This window comes from Mastomys coucha, unplaced genomic scaffold, assembly GCF_008632895.1.
Source record: "Mastomys coucha isolate ucsf_1 unplaced genomic scaffold, UCSF_Mcou_1 pScaffold22, whole genome shotgun sequence".
In the NCBI taxonomy this organism is placed as follows: Eukaryota; Metazoa; Chordata; class Mammalia; order Rodentia; family Muridae; genus Mastomys; species Mastomys coucha.
The window spans coordinates 128,232,462-128,251,664 of NW_022196905.1; the positions used below are offsets into that span (position 1 = coordinate 128,232,462).

The 19,203-nt window shown below is 49.6% G+C and overlaps 1 protein-coding gene across 1 annotated transcript in view; it reads right to left on the reverse strand.

The window, feature by feature from the left end:
- Nucleotides 1-19,203, reverse strand: part of Gtf2ird1 (GTF2I repeat domain containing 1) — a 104,617-nt gene that overhangs the window by 32,461 nt on the left and 52,953 nt on the right. The window contains exons 6-14 of the mRNA XM_031391160.1: nt 17,619-17,929; nt 16,682-16,771; nt 14,926-15,009; nt 9,132-9,315; nt 5,950-5,975; nt 4,305-4,413; nt 2,343-2,380; nt 1,795-1,875; nt 1,183-1,272 (exon numbers count right to left, since the gene is read on the reverse strand). Of these exons, the coding sequence (XP_031247020.1) occupies nt 1,183-1,272; nt 1,795-1,875; nt 2,343-2,380; nt 4,305-4,413; nt 5,950-5,975; nt 9,132-9,315; nt 14,926-15,009; nt 16,682-16,771; nt 17,619-17,929 (1,013 nt within the window). The remainder of the gene's footprint in view (nt 1-1,182; nt 1,273-1,794; nt 1,876-2,342; nt 2,381-4,304; nt 4,414-5,949; nt 5,976-9,131; nt 9,316-14,925; nt 15,010-16,681; nt 16,772-17,618; nt 17,930-19,203) is intronic.

A 19,203-nucleotide genomic window follows, 5' to 3' on the forward strand; every position in this document is an offset into this window, starting at 1 on the left:
AAAAAAAAAAAAAAAAAATCAAGGGGATGCACACCAGCTGTGATGGTTAGTTTGAATTGTTGACTTGACCCAAAAAATGCTTTTCCATGCAGGGCCATCTCTCTGGCCTCCGTTTTTTGTTTTTGTTTTTTGTTTTTGTTTTTGTTTTTTTTTTTTTTTTTTTTTTTGGTATTTTGAATAGCCAGGGGTTAGACAACCTCAATAAGGAGTCCCTAAATCTAATGCGCCTATGAGCATGCCTGTGGACGACTGTATTGATTATATTACCCTAACTTGGGTGGGAAGAGCCAGACTGAAAGGGAGTGGCTACATCCCCTGGGTCTGGGTCCTCAATTGTAAAACAGAGAGAGAGCATGAAAAATAAGCATGCATCCATCCTCTCTGCTCTTGACTACAGACTTGACCGATATCACTAGAGGCTTCAAGGCTTGACTCCCCTGCAGTGAGAGACTGTGGACTGTGGACTAGAACCCGGGCCTGTGAGTCAAATAAACCCTTCCCTCTCCCACACTGCATTTTATCAATGTATGTGATCTTCCGTAAAAGAAGTAAAACAAGAACATTTGTCATCCCAGCAACTTGGCGGGGGCTGATGACCTTGAACTTCTGATCTTCCTGTCTCTATCCCAGTGCCGGGATCAATGCTCCACCGTGTCTCTCTTGTTCAGAGACTTATGTTCATGTTTTGATTTTTCACACCCTGGGATGTTAGGCATGGAACTCAGCCTCTCAAACATGCTAAGCTCACAGTCTGCTAAAGCGCTTCAACCTCTAACAAAGGAACTCACACGTAGACTAAGGAGGCCCCATCTGCAACAGCAACATCCCCTCCCCACTTTTTTGTTGTTGTTGTTGAGACTCTGCGTTGCCCTGGCCACCTGGATATCCTGGAACTCTGTAGGCCAGACTGGCTTCAAATGCCTCAAGATCGGCCTGCCTCTGCCTCCCGAGTGCTGGAATTAAAGGCGTGTGCCACCCCCACCCAGATCCCCAAAGCATCTAATCAAGCGCAAACATTTTGAAATTCAAGACATGTCCCAAGTCACAGGCATAGCTGGTCCCATACGTGTGTGTTAAGTCTTGTCCCACAAAGGCAAGGGCTCCTGACCCGCCTGTCCCTCCCTGTGGCTCCCCAGGGAGGAAGGCCCCCTCCAATATGGCCAGCTCCAGCCCACCTCTTACCAGCCGGCATTTCCATCCCATAACCAGAATCCTCTGAGGGCAGATGCCCAGGCAGCGAGTCAGTCATCTCCTCAGAGGTAGGTGAAGGATCTAAAAGGAAACTCTGAATGATGAGGGCATACTTTACATGTCCCACCCATCACGGTCCCTTAGAGGTCCCCATGGGCCAGCCAAGCAGGTCTACAGATCAAGAGTCTAAAAGATATCCATGCAGTCAGAGGTGGAACAGCCGGTGACCTGATGACTTCAGTTCTTAGGGAGGTGAAGTAGCAGGACTGAAAGCTTTAGGGTCACCCTGAGCTACAGAGTAGGTTCAGGGAGTTGATATTCTATCAGGATTTGAGATCCTATCTCAAAATAAAAAGTGAAAAGGGGGCACGGCTCAGTGGCACAGCCCCTGCCTAGAATCCCCCCACTGAGGGGCTGGGGGCGTGGCTCAGTGGCAGAGCACCTGCCTAGAATCCCCCAGTGAGGGGCTGGGGGTGTGGCTCACTGGCAGAGCACTTGGCCAGATGGTATATATAGGCACTGGGCAGCAGAACGGCACAGCTTCTGCCAACATGTCCGGCCACGAACAGAAACACCAATAGTCCTTAGATGTATGCCTCTTACCTGAGACAGTAACCTGAATAATGTCCAGCTCCTCTGGCTCGATTTTGATGGGCCTCAACATTCCTATCTCTCCTGAGGTTCCTGCAAAGAGAACAAGAAGGGACCCAGTTAGGCAGGGGCATGAACATGCCCATACAGAGGTTAGGACTTTCCAGAACATTCTCACGTCTGCGAACTGACAGTGAACGACTAGGAAAAGTCATTGGACCCTTGGCTCCTGCCCAGACCTTTATGAAGGGCAAGATGAGCCCTTGGACAAACTCAAGCCAAGGCAGGTTCCTCTGGTGTAAAGAGCTTACCGGTCCATGTTATCTGCAGACCCAGGGTAGGCAGTAGGGATGCCAGGATTTCTTATTCTCATCACCTCCCAGAGTGTTCCCAGAATGCTCTGCTGCTTGCAATGTGATTCTTGGGGCATGGCCATGGGTAGAGAACTATCCCAATTACTAGGGGTTCATAGTCTGGGCTGGTTTCTGTCTGGCTGTCAGTTGGGGACTGATGGCCACCCTCCAGTTTTGGGACCACAAGGGAGTCACGCAGCTTCTCACCTGGCCCACAGTCTTCAGAGATGCTGCTCATGTCTGACCTGAGAGAAAGGAAGGTGGAGAAATGACCCAGGGTTGACCTTGTCCTGAGCCACTCTGCCCAGTACAGCTCTGCCCACATTTCTAAAAACAGCCCCCATGCCAGGCAGTGGTGGCGCACGCCTTTCGTACCAGCACTTGGGAGGCAGAGGCAAGTGGATTTCTGAGTTCGAGGCCAGCCTGGTCTACAGAGTGAGTTCCAGGACAGCCAGGGCTACACAGAGAAGCCCTGTCTCGAAAAACAACAACAACAACAAAAAACAGCCCTTGAATATGAGTGTTGCAGACCCCATTTGTGACCTTAGGACCTGAGAGACAGACTCAGGAGGACTACTTCGAGTTCAAGAGAGTCGGACTGGAGTGCTGGCTCAGCAGTTAAAGGCTTGCTGCTCTTACAGAGGAACCAAGTAGAGTTCCCAGCACCCAAATGGTGGGCTCACGACATCTGTAACTCCAGCTCTGGTGTGCCCAATGCCCTCTTCTGGTGTTCTTGGGTATCTGTACTCAAAGGGTGTATATACAACACACACACACACACACACATACACACACACTAAAAATCTTAAACCAGGGGGCTGGCGAGATGGCTCAGTGGGTAAGAGCACTGACTGCTCTTCTGAAGGTCCTGAGTTCGGATTCCAGCAACCACATGGTGGCTCACAACCACCCATAATAAAATCTGACATGCATCTGAAGACAGATACGGTGAATTATGCCAGAGCGAGCAAGGCCGAAGGGAGTGGGCCGGCAGAGGTCCTGAGTTCAATTCCCAGCAGCCACACACATGATGGCTCACACCCATCTGTACAACTACAGTGTACTCATACACATAAAAAAAAAAATCTTAAAAAGAAAAAGAAAAATCTTAAACCAGGCACGGTGGCTCATGCCTTTAATCCCAACACTTGGGAAGCAGAGGCAGGTGGATCTTTGTGATCCAGACATCACAGCCAGGTCTACATAGGAAGTTCCAGGACAACCAGAGCTATATACTGAGAACCGGACTCAAAAAACCATCAAAAATAATTAGAATACCAATCATCCCGGACCCTATGTTTTCACAGAATGTGGTCACTACTCTACACTAGCATCAGGCACCAGCTTCCCAGAGCCCTGGCTCCTGGCTCCTCCTGCCATGTTCTCACCCTCACCTCCATCTTCTCAGCCAGCTGAGCCACGCCCCCAGCCCCTCACTGGAGGATTCTAGGCAGAGCTCTACCACTGAGCCATACCCCCAGCCCCTCACTGGGGGATTCTAGGCAGAGGCTCTACCACTAAACCACAAGCCCAGCCCCTCACTGGGGGATTCTAGGCAGGGGCTCTACCACTAAGCCACACCCCCAGCCCCTCACTGGAGAATTCTAGGCAGGGGCTCTACCACTGAGCCACGCCCCCAGCCCCTCACTGGGGAATTCTAGGCAGGGGCTCTACCACTGAGCCACGCCCCCAGCCCCTCACTTGGGGACTCTAGGCAGGGGCTCTGCCACTGAACCACGCCCCCAGCCCCTCTTTGGGGGATTCTAGGCAGGTGCTCTGCCACTGAGCCACGCCCCCAGCCCCTCTCTGGGGTAATTGTAGGCTGGTGCTCTACTGCTGAACCACACCTGCAGTCCACATGACCAGATTTTGTCCCTCTCAGTTCACAGCCTGGGTTGGTGATTAGGGCCAGTGACTTGACTGTGGGTTGTCACAGGGACAAGCCGTGTGAGGATGCAAGGAAGCTTCCCAAGATAACTGACACCTGAAATACTGTGCTCCCCATGTTCTCTTGCCCCACTTTGTCTCTCACTGGCCTGGAAGACATGTATTTGGAGTCCTTGTGTGAAAACCAAGTGCCCGAGAGGGGTGATGGGGACCAGTCAGACCTCGGCCCTTCCTATACCATGCAGAACATAGGCCTAACCCAGAGCAGAGGAGGGCCCTTACCAGGCAGTCCCAGCCAGGTCCAGCATGCCGTCCCTACAGACTTCTGTGGAAGTGTCTTCTGGTGGGCTAGCTGGCTCCAGCTTCATGGGGTCTTTGGTAAACTTGTTCCCTGTGGGAAGAGTTGGGCTTAAAATGATGGCTCTTTGGTCAAATGTGGTGGCACATACCTGCAATCCCAATATTCGGGAACCTGAAGTTGGAGGAATGCCTTGAGTTCGAAGCTAGCCTGAGCTACAACAGTAAGACCTATCTGTGAAGCCCTAAAGAGACACCCAGGCAGTGGCTTCTATAGGACATTTCTCAGGTCACTCCTGGGAGGGTGGGATGTGCATTTGATCTCTTCTTTGGGGCTGTGTCTGAAACAGTCAGGAAGTCATCTGTCGATACCCTGCCCTCATCTGGAAGGATGCCTCTGCCCTCTACCAGGACATGGTAACGTGACCTCAGGATAAAGGCCACACCCCCACCAGATTTATCCCATAGGGTCATTTTCTTGTTTAATAAAACCAAAAACTAGAAGGCTGGTATTACCTTAAAAAAAAAAAAAAAGAACAAACAAACCAACAAAAAACAGGGTTTCTCTGGGTAGCCCTGGCTGTCCTGGAACTTGTTCTGTGGACCAGGCTAATATCAAATTCAGTGATCCTCCTGCCTCTGCCTCTTAAGTGCTATGGTTAAAGGCACCACTGCCCAGCTACCCAGCTCCTATCATCATCTCCAGGTCACAGATGGGGACACTGAGGCCTCCAGGCAATGCCCAAGGCTAGAAAGCTGCTGGGTCAATGGGGCTCAGGCTCAGGTGCACTGTACCCCAAGGATCTGGGCAGCTTTTGGAGTCTGAGGCACAATGGATACCTCCCCTCTACAAGGTGTGACCGACCACGTCATGGCAGAGGCTTTGGAACGCCCACGCCTCACTTCTCTTGCACCTTAGTTGCTTTGTCTATCAGTGGGAGTGGGATCCAACTCGTGTCTGCACGTGGCTGGGGGGGGGGCGGGGAATACAAGGTGGATATGATATAGATGCCTGCAATCTTAGAAAACCTGAATGTGGAGCCCCAGCCTTCACGAGAAAAGATGCAGAGACGTATGCTCATAAAGAAGATTAGGGGGCGATGACATAAAACACAATCAGTGAGCAATCTGTCCGCCAAAAGAATAACACAGAGGCCAACTGGGGAAGACACCCAGTGTTAACTTCTGGCCTCCACATAGACACCACACACACACACACACACACACACACACACCAAAATATACAAAAAAACAAGGTTGTTCCGAAAGGAACCTGGCTATGTGTTAGAGCAAATGGTATTACTGTTTTCTCCAAGGAGACTCTAAACTCTGGAGGGTTCCAGTCTGTCAGTCATCGGGATCCCAGAGACCACATAAAATCCCAAGATGTAGAAAAGTACTCAAGTTCTGGTCAGGCGATGGTGGCGCACGCCTTTAATCCTAGCACTTGGGAGGCAGAGGCAGGCAGATTTCTGAGTTCGAGGCCAGTCTGGTCTATGAAGTGAGTTCCAGGACAGCCAGGGCTGTACAGAGAAACCCTGTCTCAAAAAAACCAAAAAAAAAAAAAAAAAAGTACTCAAAGTAACAGGGTTAGCCCAACTCCAGAATACACCTGCTGGTACCCACTTACCTGTGAAAATGCGCTCATCAAACATCCTGGGGAGAGAGGAGAGAGAGAGAGAGCATGAGAAAGGTGAAGGCTGGTCCCTTTAGAGATGCCACAGGTGCCACCAGTGTGGCTCTTAGAGCCATAGACTAGGGCACGGGGGTTGACTACCCATGTGGGCAAGAGTTGGGGAGTGACGGTTCATACTGTCAACCTGACATGACTCAGAACGGCCACAGAACAAACCTCTGGACAAGTCCATGAAGGGGTCTCTAGATTAGGTTGACTGAGGAGGGATTATCTACCCTAACTGTGGGTGGCACATCCCATGGGCTGAGAGTCAGCATTCATCTCTATGCTTCCTGGCTGGCAACGCACTGTGAGTGACCTGCCACCCCACGCTCCCCCTGCCCACCTTCCCGCCATGATGGACTGTGAGCCCCAGTAAGCCTTCTCTCCTTAAGTAGCTTTTGTCCAGGGTTCTGTAATAGCGACCAGGAAATATAACTATTACAGGAGGACTCTAAAATCTCAGAATGTGAATGTTTCTGCTTAGCCAGGGAAGCCATGGCCCATGATCTATCTGGACATTATGCCAACAAGGGGGGCTAGCTCGCAACCCTATTTTGCTATAGTGGAACAACTCAAGCTCCTGTCCCTCTACTACTCCAGCCACGAAAGACCTGTATAGGTTTTCCGTTGTTCTGTGTTGCTTTTTATGAGGCAGGGTCTCATGGAGCCCAGGCTGACCTTGAACTCCCTATGTAACCAAGGATGACCTCGGATTCCTGATCCCACTCTTATGCGCTGGAATTGTAGGCCTGTAAATACTATGCCTGGATTCTGCAGTGCTGGGGATGGAATCTGGGGATTTGTGGATGCCAGGCAGGTGCTCTGACCACTGAACCACACTACCACCCTAGACCTACTCATGAAGCCCCTGTTATACCCATGTCTCTAAGGGCCCAGGCTCAGCAAAAAGCAACTCAAAGCCACTGGACAGGTCATAGTCGTGGAAGCTGACCCAAGGGCTCCTTCGGGGGCATACTCAGAAGGTAGAGGCCTGAAGCAAGAGTAAACACTAGGCTATCATAAAAACATCTAGAAGCAAGGCCCTTGTAGTGATGTGCTTGTTCATCCATGCAAGCCTCTACTTCACGGGATCCACAGAGACCTTGAACCCTGTGACAGGGTCAGATACTGATGGACCAATTGCAGGGGAAGAGGCCCAGGGATGGCTTAGGTCCAAACATGTAAAGCCAAGGCCAAGAATGACAGGTATGGAGGTACTCGCCTGCAATTCCAGCATTTGGGAGGCTAAGGCAGGAGGACCTTGAGGTCCAGTCCAGCCATAAGCTATGTATTCAAACCTTATCTCAAAAACCTAACAATAGCTTTTCTTCTTCTTCTTTTTTTCTGGTTTTTTGAGACAGGGTTTCTCCATGTTGCTCTGGCTGGTCTTGAACTCAAAGATCTACCCGATTCTACTTCCTGAGTGCTGGGATCAAAGGTGTACGTTGCTACTGACACACATCTTAAAACAGTTATTATTGACATGAATATAGAAAAGAAATCATGCGAGCCAGGCGGTGGTGGCACACGCCTTTAATCCCAGCACTTAGGAGGCAGAGGCAGGTGGATTTCTGAGTTCGAGGCCAGCCTGGTCTACAGGGTGAGTTCCAGGACAGTCAGGGTTATACAGAGAAACCCTGTCTCAAAAAAACAAAAAAGAAAAAAAAAAAAAAAAAAGAAATCATTCAAAAGAAGAGTCCAGGGGTTAGAGGTGTGTGTGTGATGGTTAGTTTCCAGGGGTCCACATAACACAAAGTGGAGCCATTTGAGGAGCTAGCTGCTAGATGCGGATCAGACTGGCCTGTGGACAAGTCTGCGAGGAACGGTATAAACTGATGCTCAGCCCACGGTGGGCGGTGGCGTCACTGGGCGTGGTCCCGGGCTGTATAAGAAAGCTCCACACCGGCGAGGGCTGAGGCACACTCAATTAGTGAGCAGCATTCCTCCATGGCTTCTGCTGAGTTCCTGCCCCACTTTCCTCAATGATGGACTGTGACCCGGAAGCGGAAATAAACCTTTTCCCGCCCCAAAGCCACATCCTTCCAGTCAAGAGTGCTTGATCTGAAGGTGTGAAAAGGTCACAAAACCGATTACTTTAGCTAATCCGACTGACATAACTTAGGAAGCCATCGAGAATGCAGAGCACAGGAATGCACACCTGGAATCCCAGCACTTAGATGGTGGAAAAAGAAGGATCAGAAATTCAAGGTCATCCTGGGCTACACAGTGTGCTCACAGTACACAGACCATTTCTTTAAAACAAACAAACAGAAAACAAAACAAAAGACCCCAAAACCAAACGCCCAGCAGCGGTGTTACAAGCCTTTGATCCCAGCAAGACGGAGGTAGAGGCGGGTGTATCTGATAAGTTCGAGGCCAGCCTGGCCTACGTATTAAGTTCCAGGACAGCCAGAACTACACATTTGAGACCTTGTCTCCAAAACAAACAAACAAATAAATTAAAATAAAATAAAATAAAAAGAAACCAAAAAAAGCCAGTAAGGGGAGACTAAGTTGGGTGTCTAGGTTAAGCTCAGGGCATGAAGCCTGAACGTGGCTTCGTGTTCTTTCTCTGAGAGACCAAGGGTTCCCTGCTATTCCTGGAGCTCTGGGAGCTCACACACATCTGGATACCACAAGCCCTGTAGCAGCCGGAGAGCAATGCCGGCAGGAGCTAGCTTCCTGTCTGGGGGCCCTGCTTCCCCTCTCAGCCCCACCCACTGACCCAGCGGCTGCAGAATTAACAAGGCGACCATTCTTTAGGAAGTATAGTGTTGGGGAAGGTACTTTCAGACTAGGAGGCGTTTCGTCTCATTTTCAGAGATATGGTGGAGGTAGAGGAAAAAGTCAAATGCCCTCATAGGGTGCCCAGGCTGGAAGGCACGCTTCACAGACTTAGGGTCCCAAAGCACAGTCCCGAGTTCCAGAATCATCTGCTCTTCCTTTTGCTTTTGTGATTCTAAGAATGAAAAATCCGGCACTTCACGTACGTCTGGCAAACGCTCTACCACTGAGCCATGCCCCCAGACCCTCATTGGAGGATTCTAGGGGCTCTACCACTGAGCCACGCCCCCAGCCCCTCACTGGGGGGATTCTAGGCAGCAATTCTTTCATAGAACCAAGCCAATTCACACCTCTTGATAATGAAATGAATGCTGTGTCGCTCCTCCAGAATCCTCTTCAACTTCGGCACTCCGTAAGTACAGGGCCGCTTGAAGGGGATCTTGTCTGGAATACCCACAATTTCCACAGCCTCAGGGTCACAGGCAATCTTCCTATACGGCACAGGGACCATGTGGTCCAGGCCCAGGGCTTCCGCTGGAAGGGCAAGAACAAGGGTGAATGCAAGGAACAAGTCACCACTGGATACGGTTTTGGCCACAGTCCCATCTAACACTGTTGGCTGTGCTTCTTTCAACTGTTTCAGACAGTCTCACTATATAGCCCTGGCTGACTTAGAACTCACTATGTAGACCAGGTTACCCTCAAACCCAGAGATTTGTCTTGCTTTCCAAACACACGCGTGCGCGCACGCGTGTGTGCGCGCGCGCACACACACACACAGTTTCTCTTTGTAGCCCTGGCTACCCTGGAAGTCATTCTATATACCAGGCTAGCCTCAAACTTAGAGGTCCAGCTCCCTCCTGAGTGCTGGGTTTAAAGGTATACGTCACCACAGCCTGCCCCAGCATTCTTTTTTAAACATTTTATTTTATTTTTAAAGGGTTTTTTTGTGTGATTTATTTATTATTATATGTAAGTTCACTGTAGCTGTCTTCAGACACACCAGAAGAGGGCATCAGATCTCATTACGGATGGTTGTGAGCCACCATGTGGTTTCTGGGATTTGAACTCAGGACCTCTGGAAGAGCAACCAGTGCTCTTACCTGCTGAGCCATCTCTCCAGCCCTTTTAAACATTTTAAAATGTTTATTGGGAGTCATTGCTAAGGGACACAGCCTGAGTGTGGAGGTCAGAGGACACGTAGCATGAGTTGGTTCTCTCCTTCCATCATGTGGGTTCCAGGGCATTAAGGCTTGCCTACAAGCACCTTTACCAATTGAGCCATCTTGCTGCCCCTCCTTGAGACAGGACCCTGTTCTATTCCCCAGACTGGCATCAAATTCACAGCGATCCTCCTGGCTCAGTCTTCAAGAGTTGGGCCAGGTACACCATCATGCTAAGCTACAAATATTGTTTGCTTTCTTTGGGCAAGCTAGTCCTTGCTTCAGGCCTTTTCTGGTCTCCTCGGGCTGTGTGCTGTAGCTCAGAGCTGCCCCTCAGCCACTCACTGACCAAGTCGGGGCTGGGCACAGCAGTCCAGGCTGCCTCGGGAACAGCTCAGGGTCTGTCTGTCAGCAGCGCTGGCAGTGTTGGCAGCCAGCTCTACACTGTGAAGTCACACTTAGCTCCTTGTCACATTAAAGCCAGGAAATCTCAGCAGCTGTCACGTCACTTCTCCCCCACCCCCACCTCCTGTCTGGGGAGCCACCCTCCCTGCCTTCGGGGTTTGGGCAATCACTCTGTGGAGTTCATGTGAACGCATGGCTGTGCAGGGGCAGCCTCAAGAAACTTTTGGTTCTGATGTAGGTGGGGCTGGGGGTTTGTCTTTGAATTCAGGATTCTCCCAAGAGCTGGGATCACAGCTGTGCACCACCATGCCTGGTTTATATAATGCTGGGGATGGAATCCAGGGCTTCATGCACGATAAACAAGCGCTCTACCAAGACAGCCATATCCCAACCTTTTTTTAGCTTTCCTGACAGGGTCTTTTTTTATAGCCTAGGCAGCCTGGACACCTTAATCCTCAGCTTCTAGAAATGGTGAGATTCTGCCGGGCGTGGTGGCACACGCCTTTAATCTCAGCACTTGCGAGGCAGAGGCAGGCAGATTTCTGAGTTTGAGGCCAGCCTGGTCTACAGAGTCTAGGACAGCCAGGGCTATACAGAGAAACCCTGTCTCGAAGAACCAAAAAAAAAAAAAAAAAAAAGAAAGAAAGAAAAGAAAAAAAATGGTGGGTGTGCACCACCATGCCTGGTGTCTGTCTGTCTGTTTGTCGCTGTCCACCACATGCACCCTACCCTGTCACTGGTCTATCATAAGCATATATAGTAGCCAGAAAGAAAACACCAGGGGCTGGAGCTGAAGCCCAGCAGATGTCAGCTCTGACCCAGGCCTCCTTGTCTTGCACATACCCAGAGCTTCTCCACACCACTTCCTTACAGCCCAGGAGGTTCACCTGATTACGTCAGGAGACTCCTGTGCGGACAGCCATCTAGGTCACCCCAGACCCTACACAGGAGGCCCAGGCCACCAGTCCCTGCCCACGCAGCAAAGGCATCATCTCAGGAAGGGGCCTGACTCTCCAGCCTGACACCTTGGCCTCCTTGAAGCTACCTTTGTATCCTCACCAAGCACGGTGGACTCAGGACCCTCACGCCAACTGCTGTAGGCAGCCATATTCAAGTTCTCACAATTGTATGCACTTGCATACAAGGGCCCACAACCGTATGATCTTGCACATAAATGCCCACAGCTACATGCACTTGCATACAAGCACATACAGCTGTACCTATCTGTTGAGGACATAAAAGTCCTTGCGCCCACAGATCACTGGGGAAACCAGGAATGTAAACACACAGGGGCCTCTGCTCAGCGGAGGAGATAAAATACCTGGTTTCCTGCCCAGAAAGCAGAGTAGATTTTGTTAATGACCAGGTGACCTTTGTCTATAGAGGCAGACCGAATCCCCCAGAATAATTATCCCAGACTCTTCCCTCCCTCGACCATTGCCCATCCTTAGAGGAGATGTCACATGTATTTTATGGCCTGCTGAACTGTACGCTATCGGTCAGAGATCATACTACATTCTAGGCCCCTTAGCTTTAGAACCCGCCCTCAGGGTCACATGTACTTTGTAAAAGAGTTTCTATGTAGCCACACCTTAAGCTTTATTACGCCTCTGGAATCGGATTGACTGGCACGGTTGTCGCCTGGAAACCTTTTCCTGAATTGTAGTATGTTTTTATACATGCTGACAGTGAACTGCCTGGCATTAGACTCCCTGAAATCCACCCCAGGCTGACAAAGTCAATCTACACTGGGAGCCGGGCAGTGGTGGTGCACGCCTTTAATCCCAGCACTTGGGAGGCAGAGGCAGGTGGATTTCTGAGTTCGAGGCCAGCCTGGTCTACAGAGTGAGTTCCAGGACAGCCAGGGCTACACAGAGAAACCCTGTCTTGAAAAACAAAAACAAAAACAAAAACAAAAACAAACCTCAGCTTTTGGGTTATCTCCTACAGAGTTTACCTCCCCGAAGTTTAAAAGACCCGTTGATTGGAGCACATTAAAGCAGGTCAACAAAACAAAGCAGGAAGCCCAGATGGTAGTGAATACCTGGGAATCCTAGCACTGGGGAGATGGAGGCAGGAGGATGGCTAGGAATTCAAAGCCAGCCTGGACTATAGAAGAAAAACCTGTCTTAAAAAAAAACAAATGAAGGAGTCAGGGAAATGACTCAGGAAGTGTTTGCCTAGCACGCACAAAGCCCCGAAGTCCATCCTCAATACTGACTAAAAGTGGGTATGGTAGTGCACACCCGTAATGGCCCGCTCAGGAAGTGGAGGCGGGACAATCAGAAGCTCAAGGTCATCCTTGGCTACACTGGAGTTTAAAGGCAGCCTGGGTAAAATGAGACCCTGTCTGTAAATAAATAAGTAACTCATATTGAAAGAAAGAAGAGGGAAGGAAGTAAGAAGGTAGGTAGGTAAACTGGTCATGTATACAATCCAGTATTTTATGTACTGAGGCAGTTTGGCCTGAATAGAGATTTCAAGGCTAGCCTAGGTTACAGAGTAAGAGGGTGCCTCCAAAAATCCGAAAGAGGGGAGGAGAGATGGTCTGTGGGAAAAGGTGCTTTGCTGCAAAGCTCTAACGACCTGAGTTAGGTCCATGGAGCACACATGGGACAAGGAGAAATCTGTCCTCACACTCCAGCTTACACACAGACACACGCAAAATAAATGTAAAACATTCACACACCCAAAACAACAGCAACGGCACCACAAAAAAGACAAAGGCTCTTGATGATGGCGCAGGAACAGGTGCATTCAGAACCAGGCCTGACAATGTGAGTTCAATTCCTGGTACCCAGATGATGGCTAGAGATTCAAATCCCGAAAGCTGTCCTCTGACCTGCACACACATGTGATGGATACACACACACACACACACACACACACACACAGTCTTAGCTCAGTTGGTAAAGTGCCTTGTACTTTGAATTCAGTGTCTTACAAACATACAGATCCAATTTTGATGTCAACAATCAGTGCAAAAAAGCCAGGACTAGAAAGGGGTGAGCTCATTCAGCAGTAAGTCTCAAGAGACCTAGACAAGATTGTATGGAGGCTAGAAGCCTCCAGGACTAAAGCTAGGTTAGCAGACGGAGGCAGTAAGCCTCTGAGATGACAATTACATTAGGCGAATAAAAGATACCTTTACAGGGGACTTCCAGGAAGATGGCTGCATTGGCTAGTTTTATCAAGCTGGAGTCATTTGAGAAGAGAGAACCTCAATTAGAAAACGCCCCCACCGGCCTGTGGTGAGGCCTGTGGCGAGGCCTGTGGTAGTACATTTTCTCCCCTGATGATTGATGTGGGAGGCCCCACCTCACACCCGGGTTGGCAGTTCTGGGCGCTATACGAAAGCAAGCTGGGAGAGCCATGAGAGCAAGCCACTAAACGGTGTGCCTCCATGGCTTCTGCTTCAGTTCCTGCCCTGCCTTCCTTCAGTGATGGAGGGTGACTGAGAGGTGTAAGGTGAAATGAAAATAAACCTTTTCCCTCCCCAAGCTGATTTTGGTCATGGTGTTTGATCACAGCAACAGGAATGTAAGACAACTGTGCAGAGGCTAAAAGTGCCAGGCCTGTCACTCCATGCTTGGTATCTGGAACCTACAAAGTGGAAGAAGAGAGCTGACACCTATAAGCTACCTTCTGACCTCTACTCTTACACTGTGGCACACACATGCACACAAACACACACACACACACACAAACACGTGCATATAAACAAGCACGCACATACAAATGTATCTAATAACTTTCATATATACATATATGTTTAATGTATGTGAGCGATCTGTCATATACAGAAGAGGGAATCAGATTCCATTATGGAAGGTTGTGCGCCACAGTGGTTACTGGGAATTGAACCCAAGACCTCTGGAAGTGCAGCCAGTGCTCTTAACCACTGAGCCATCTCTCCAGCCCCAACTTTTTTTTTTTTTTTTTTGGACAGGGCTGCCTCACTGGTCTAGAACTTTAAATGTATCCCTAATATTCTATCTCCAGCTCTATGTAAAACTGGACATAGTGGTATAATCCCAGCACTCAGGCAGAGGCAGAAAGATCACAAGTTGGACGTCAGTCTCATCTACACAGCAATGTCAATGCTAGCCTAAGCTGCAGGAGGCTCTGTCTCAGCAATAACAACACACACAAAAGGTAGATGATGCTTTTAAAATATGATGCCTGAGGGTCTCCTCTGGCCTTGACACACATGCACATATGCCTGCACACTTATGCACAACCACACACACACACACACAACAGAACAGAAACAGCAGAGAACAACACAGGGTTGTGCGAACACTGGAAGCCAACAAAGAGCAATGTGGACCCCTGCCCATCTCCCCATAGGTGACTCAAGGTCTGGGGATCTGCCATAGTTCCACCCCCACAAAGAATCTGCGAAGGAAATATTGACACAACCACCCTCTCCCAGACAGGGGAGAGCCCACGCCGATGCCATCCGCACTGACGCTGCGCGGGCGCCAGCATATGGCTCATGCTGTTGTGTTGGGGAACATAAGCGACTGCCACACATAATGAGATGCTCACCCGGTGGGCCGCGCCGCCCACTCACCGTATCTGCTGTTAAACAGAATCTGCACGCACTCCCGCAGGGTGTTGATGTCCTCCATCTCCTTGATGAAGGGATCCCACTTCTCTATCAAAACACAGAAAGCCCAGTGAGGACTGGTCCCTAAAATGGGGGCTGCCTCCCGTCAGACTCCCCAGCTCCTGCCGCTCTCCCTCCAAGAGCCTAGGGTGCCACTCTAAAGCACCCAGGCCTCCTACCCATTGTCACTTAAGCCTCTATGAGATTTCGGGTACTCAGACAGTATCCCCTCTGCTCCCTCACTGGTCCTCGTATCCACATCTACATCTTCCAAAGAGCTGTGTAGCAGACATATCTCTCCCCAGACCACCCTACCTCAGGCAGACAAAAGCCTGGGAAGGCCACATTTCTTGAGAAAGGAGGGGCTTACTATGTACTTGAGGATAGGAACTTGAAATCCTCCTGCCTCGGCCTCCTGAGTGCTGGGATGACAGGTCCGTGTCACCATGTCTAGCAAATCAGGGAGGTGTAGTGGAAGAGGCTAAAGACCCTGTACATGCTAGATAAGTGGCTTATTGTTGAGCCAAGCTCCCAGTCCCTCACTGAGAAATTCTGGGCAGGGATGGGGACTCTTAAACAATACACGCCTGTTCAACCACATTCCCAGCCTTCACATACAGCCTTTCTTTTTCTTTCTTTGTGTCAGGGCCTTACTGTATAGCCCAAGTTGGCCTCAAACAAGAACTTCCCCCCTCAGCTCCATACATGGCTCCCCTCTTCCTTTTTTTTGAAGCCGAGTCTCACTGTGTAGGTCTGGCTGCCTGTTACTTTGTAGCCCAGACTGGCCTAGAACTTACAGAAATCCTCCTGCCTTTGTTTCCTGGATGCTGGACCAAAGGCATACACCTAGCTTTTTTGATATTTCTTCTCTCACAGGGAGGAATCTAATTCTTCCCCTCTGAGAACTGGCTGGAACATTCTAGACTTCTCACAGATAAAATGGAGCAGCTGTGACAGTAGTTTCTGAAGAGAGATCATGAATATACTCCTCCTTTTCAGTGGTGGATCATTACCTTAGAACACCAGCTGCCATCTTGCGAGTCTGGTCAGCTGACCTGATATATATGCTCGCGCAGGTGCTGCAAGAGTGACCTTACACATGGCTCTCCAGTTTCAGCCCAGATGACACCCATGTCTACAAGCTTACGAGAGACACTACACCAAAATGACTTCCTCATCTGCTGCGATCATCAGTCCTACTTGTCAACCTGACAGGACTCAGAACTGCCATGAAAACCAACCTCTAGCCGGGTAGTGGTGGCGCACGCCTTTTATCCCAGCACTTGGGAGGCAGAGGCAGGCGGATTTCTGAGTTCGAGGCCAGCCTGGTCTACAGAGTGAGTTCCAGGATAGCCAGGGCAGCCAGGGCTATAAGAGAAACCCTGTCCCAAAAAACCAAAACCAAAACCAAAACCAAAACCAAACAATCTCTAGGTGTGTTTGTGAGAGAATTTCTAGATAGGGTGCAAAGAAGTGAAGAGACCCACGCCAACTGTGGGTGGTATCATCCTGTAAGCTAAGACCCCAGATATTATTTTATATATATATACCGAGCTACAAACACTTATTTTAAGCTGTTTGGAGATATTTGTGACGCCCATGGCTGTCATTCCATGAGCAAAAAAAAACCATTCCTCCCTTCTCTTAGCAGTGTCTCAGGGACCCGTTTTCACGGCAGAAAACCACTCTGACCAGGTCCTCCCCACGGGCACCAGCCTACCTGACTTGTCATGGACAATGGAAAAGAGGATGCGCTTGGAAGCATGGACATTCTGGATGAGAGGTCCAGCAGGTCCTGCGGGCGTCTGTCCTAAACAAGGGGGAAAAGAGGCATTCATTTTGGAGGGGCCCCACGTACATGAGAGAAACTGGCACTGAGCCCCGTGATCATGAGGCTCCAGGCCGGATCCCTAACTACGGCTCTTAGCTGCTCTCTATGTCAGAACCGGATATCCAGAGACAGACTCCATTACATTTACTCGTCTACTTATAAAGATCAGAAGGCAACGTGTGGGAGGCAGTTCCCCTCCTTCTATATATGGGTCCCAGGAATTGAACTGAGGTCACCGGGCTTAGAGACAAATGCTTTCAGCTAAGCAAGAGCTCAATCAACTGAACCATATCCCCCAACACCCAAATCTGACATGTCTAGTTGAAGAATCTTGATCACAAGTATCTTCAATAAGGGATACTCAGGCTCATATAAGCATCCCAATTTTACAAATGAAGAAACTGAGGCTCGGCGAGAGGCTTGTCCTGTCACATACAGCCAGGACAGAGCCCACATCTTCTTCATACCCAGCCGTTCTGTGCACTCATAGGAATGCACACCTGGTAACATGTATGGAGGTCAGAGGACTACTTGTGTGATTTGATTTTCTTCTCCCACCGCATGGGCCTCAAGAGATTGAACTCACGTTGGTTGGCAACTTCCTCTGCCTGCTGAACCAACCACCTCATCATCTCTGATTAATCCTTGACAGCCTCCTCATGGGGCCTCTCTAGATGCCTCTTGATCCCATGCAAGGTCTGTAGAGGCCCAAGTTTAACTGGGTCCCTGCAGAATGCAATTGGCCAAACCCCACCCTTGCCCAGAAATATCTCCTCCTTAGAGGTAACCACCCAGAGAGACATGTAGTTCCCCACTACAGCATTACCACAGCAATCAGAGAAATCTTGGGTGCTGGGAACATGGGGCTCAGGCACAGGCCAGCCCATGGCCAGGTCGCTGGGGGTCAACGGGCAGGTTGGCACCTCCTGCTTGAGTTCCCGGATGGTGTGGTTGGGCATCGAAGTGCTGTACAGGAAGTTGGCCATGGAGGATGGGGTGGCGGTGGGGGTCAGGTCTTGGGGAGCGACCTTGGAGGCCTGGCCATGCAGACCACAGTCTCGGGACCCCTTGGGTAGCAGAGAGATACCGTTCATCTCCACCAGTGCCTTTGTGTCCTGCCCACCGTCATCAGGAGGCCTGGGTGAAAGAGAAGAGATGGGGACTTCTTTTAAATATCTACTCTTGCCTGTAAATGTCTCCCATCACAGACCAAGTAACACTCTATAGAATATAAAGGACCTGGGGTACTACAGGTATTCCGATGCAGTAGGATGGAAGCCAGGCCCTACTTTGTGGGTACAATGCACCTGATACCAAGTGTCAACCACTGGAAGACCCAGGCCTGCACCAAGCCTGCCTCAGTGCTCCAAGCCACCAATCCCATCCTCCACCTGGCTCCTTCCCATCCATCTGTCCCTCCCACTTATGCACTACTGGAGAAGATGAAGTCCCTGGCTATGCTGGTCCCATGCTATCCACCTTGGCCCAGCCTCGACCTCACCTCCTATCAGCTTCTTAAGAATCTCATTCATGGCCCAAGCTCACATCCAGGCCATTTGGCACTCTCAACTCATTTACAATTAATTCATGTTTTTGAGACAGGTTCTCGTTTAAGCAAGGTAGCCTCAAATTCACCGTGGTGGCTTGAATATGTTTGGCCCATGGGAAGTGGCACTACTAGGTGTGGCCTTATTGTAGGGGTGTGGCCTTGTTGGAGGAAGTATGTCACTGTGTAGAGAGGCTTTGAATTCTCTTAGTGCACAAGCTCCACCCACTACGGAAGAGATTTCCTTCTGGCTGCCTCTAGTTCTGGATGTAGAACACTCAGTTCTTTCTGGAACGTGATTGTCTAACTGGATGATGCCATGCTTCCCACCATGATGATGAGGATGATGAACTGAACCTCTGAAATTGTAAGCCAGCCCCAATTAAATGTCCTTTAAAGAGTTGCCTTGGTCATGATGTTTCTTCATAGCAACGAAACCCTAACTAAGACAGAAGCTGGTACCAGGGACTAGGGTATGGCTGTGACAGGCCTGACCGTGTTTGTGTTTGGAGGGATGTGGATTTGGGGACTTTGGATTAGGAAAGCAGTGGAATGCTTAGTGGGCCGTTCTAGTAGAAACATGGAAGACAGTGGTGCTGAGGGTGATTTTAACAGTGTGGGCCTGGCTCAAGAGGTTTCAGAAGAGGAGAATTTTAGGAGCGTGGCCTAGAGACTTTTCTTGTGATAATCTTATAAAGAATGTAGCTGCTTTTTGTCCTTGTCTGAACCGTCTGCCTGGGGCTAAGGTGAAGAGATTCAGATTAATTGCATTGACAAAAGGAAATCTCTAAAATGCCTAGTTTACACTTTGTCATGTGGTTCACTCTTCTTTGTTTTTTTTTTTTTTAAAGATTTATTTATTTAT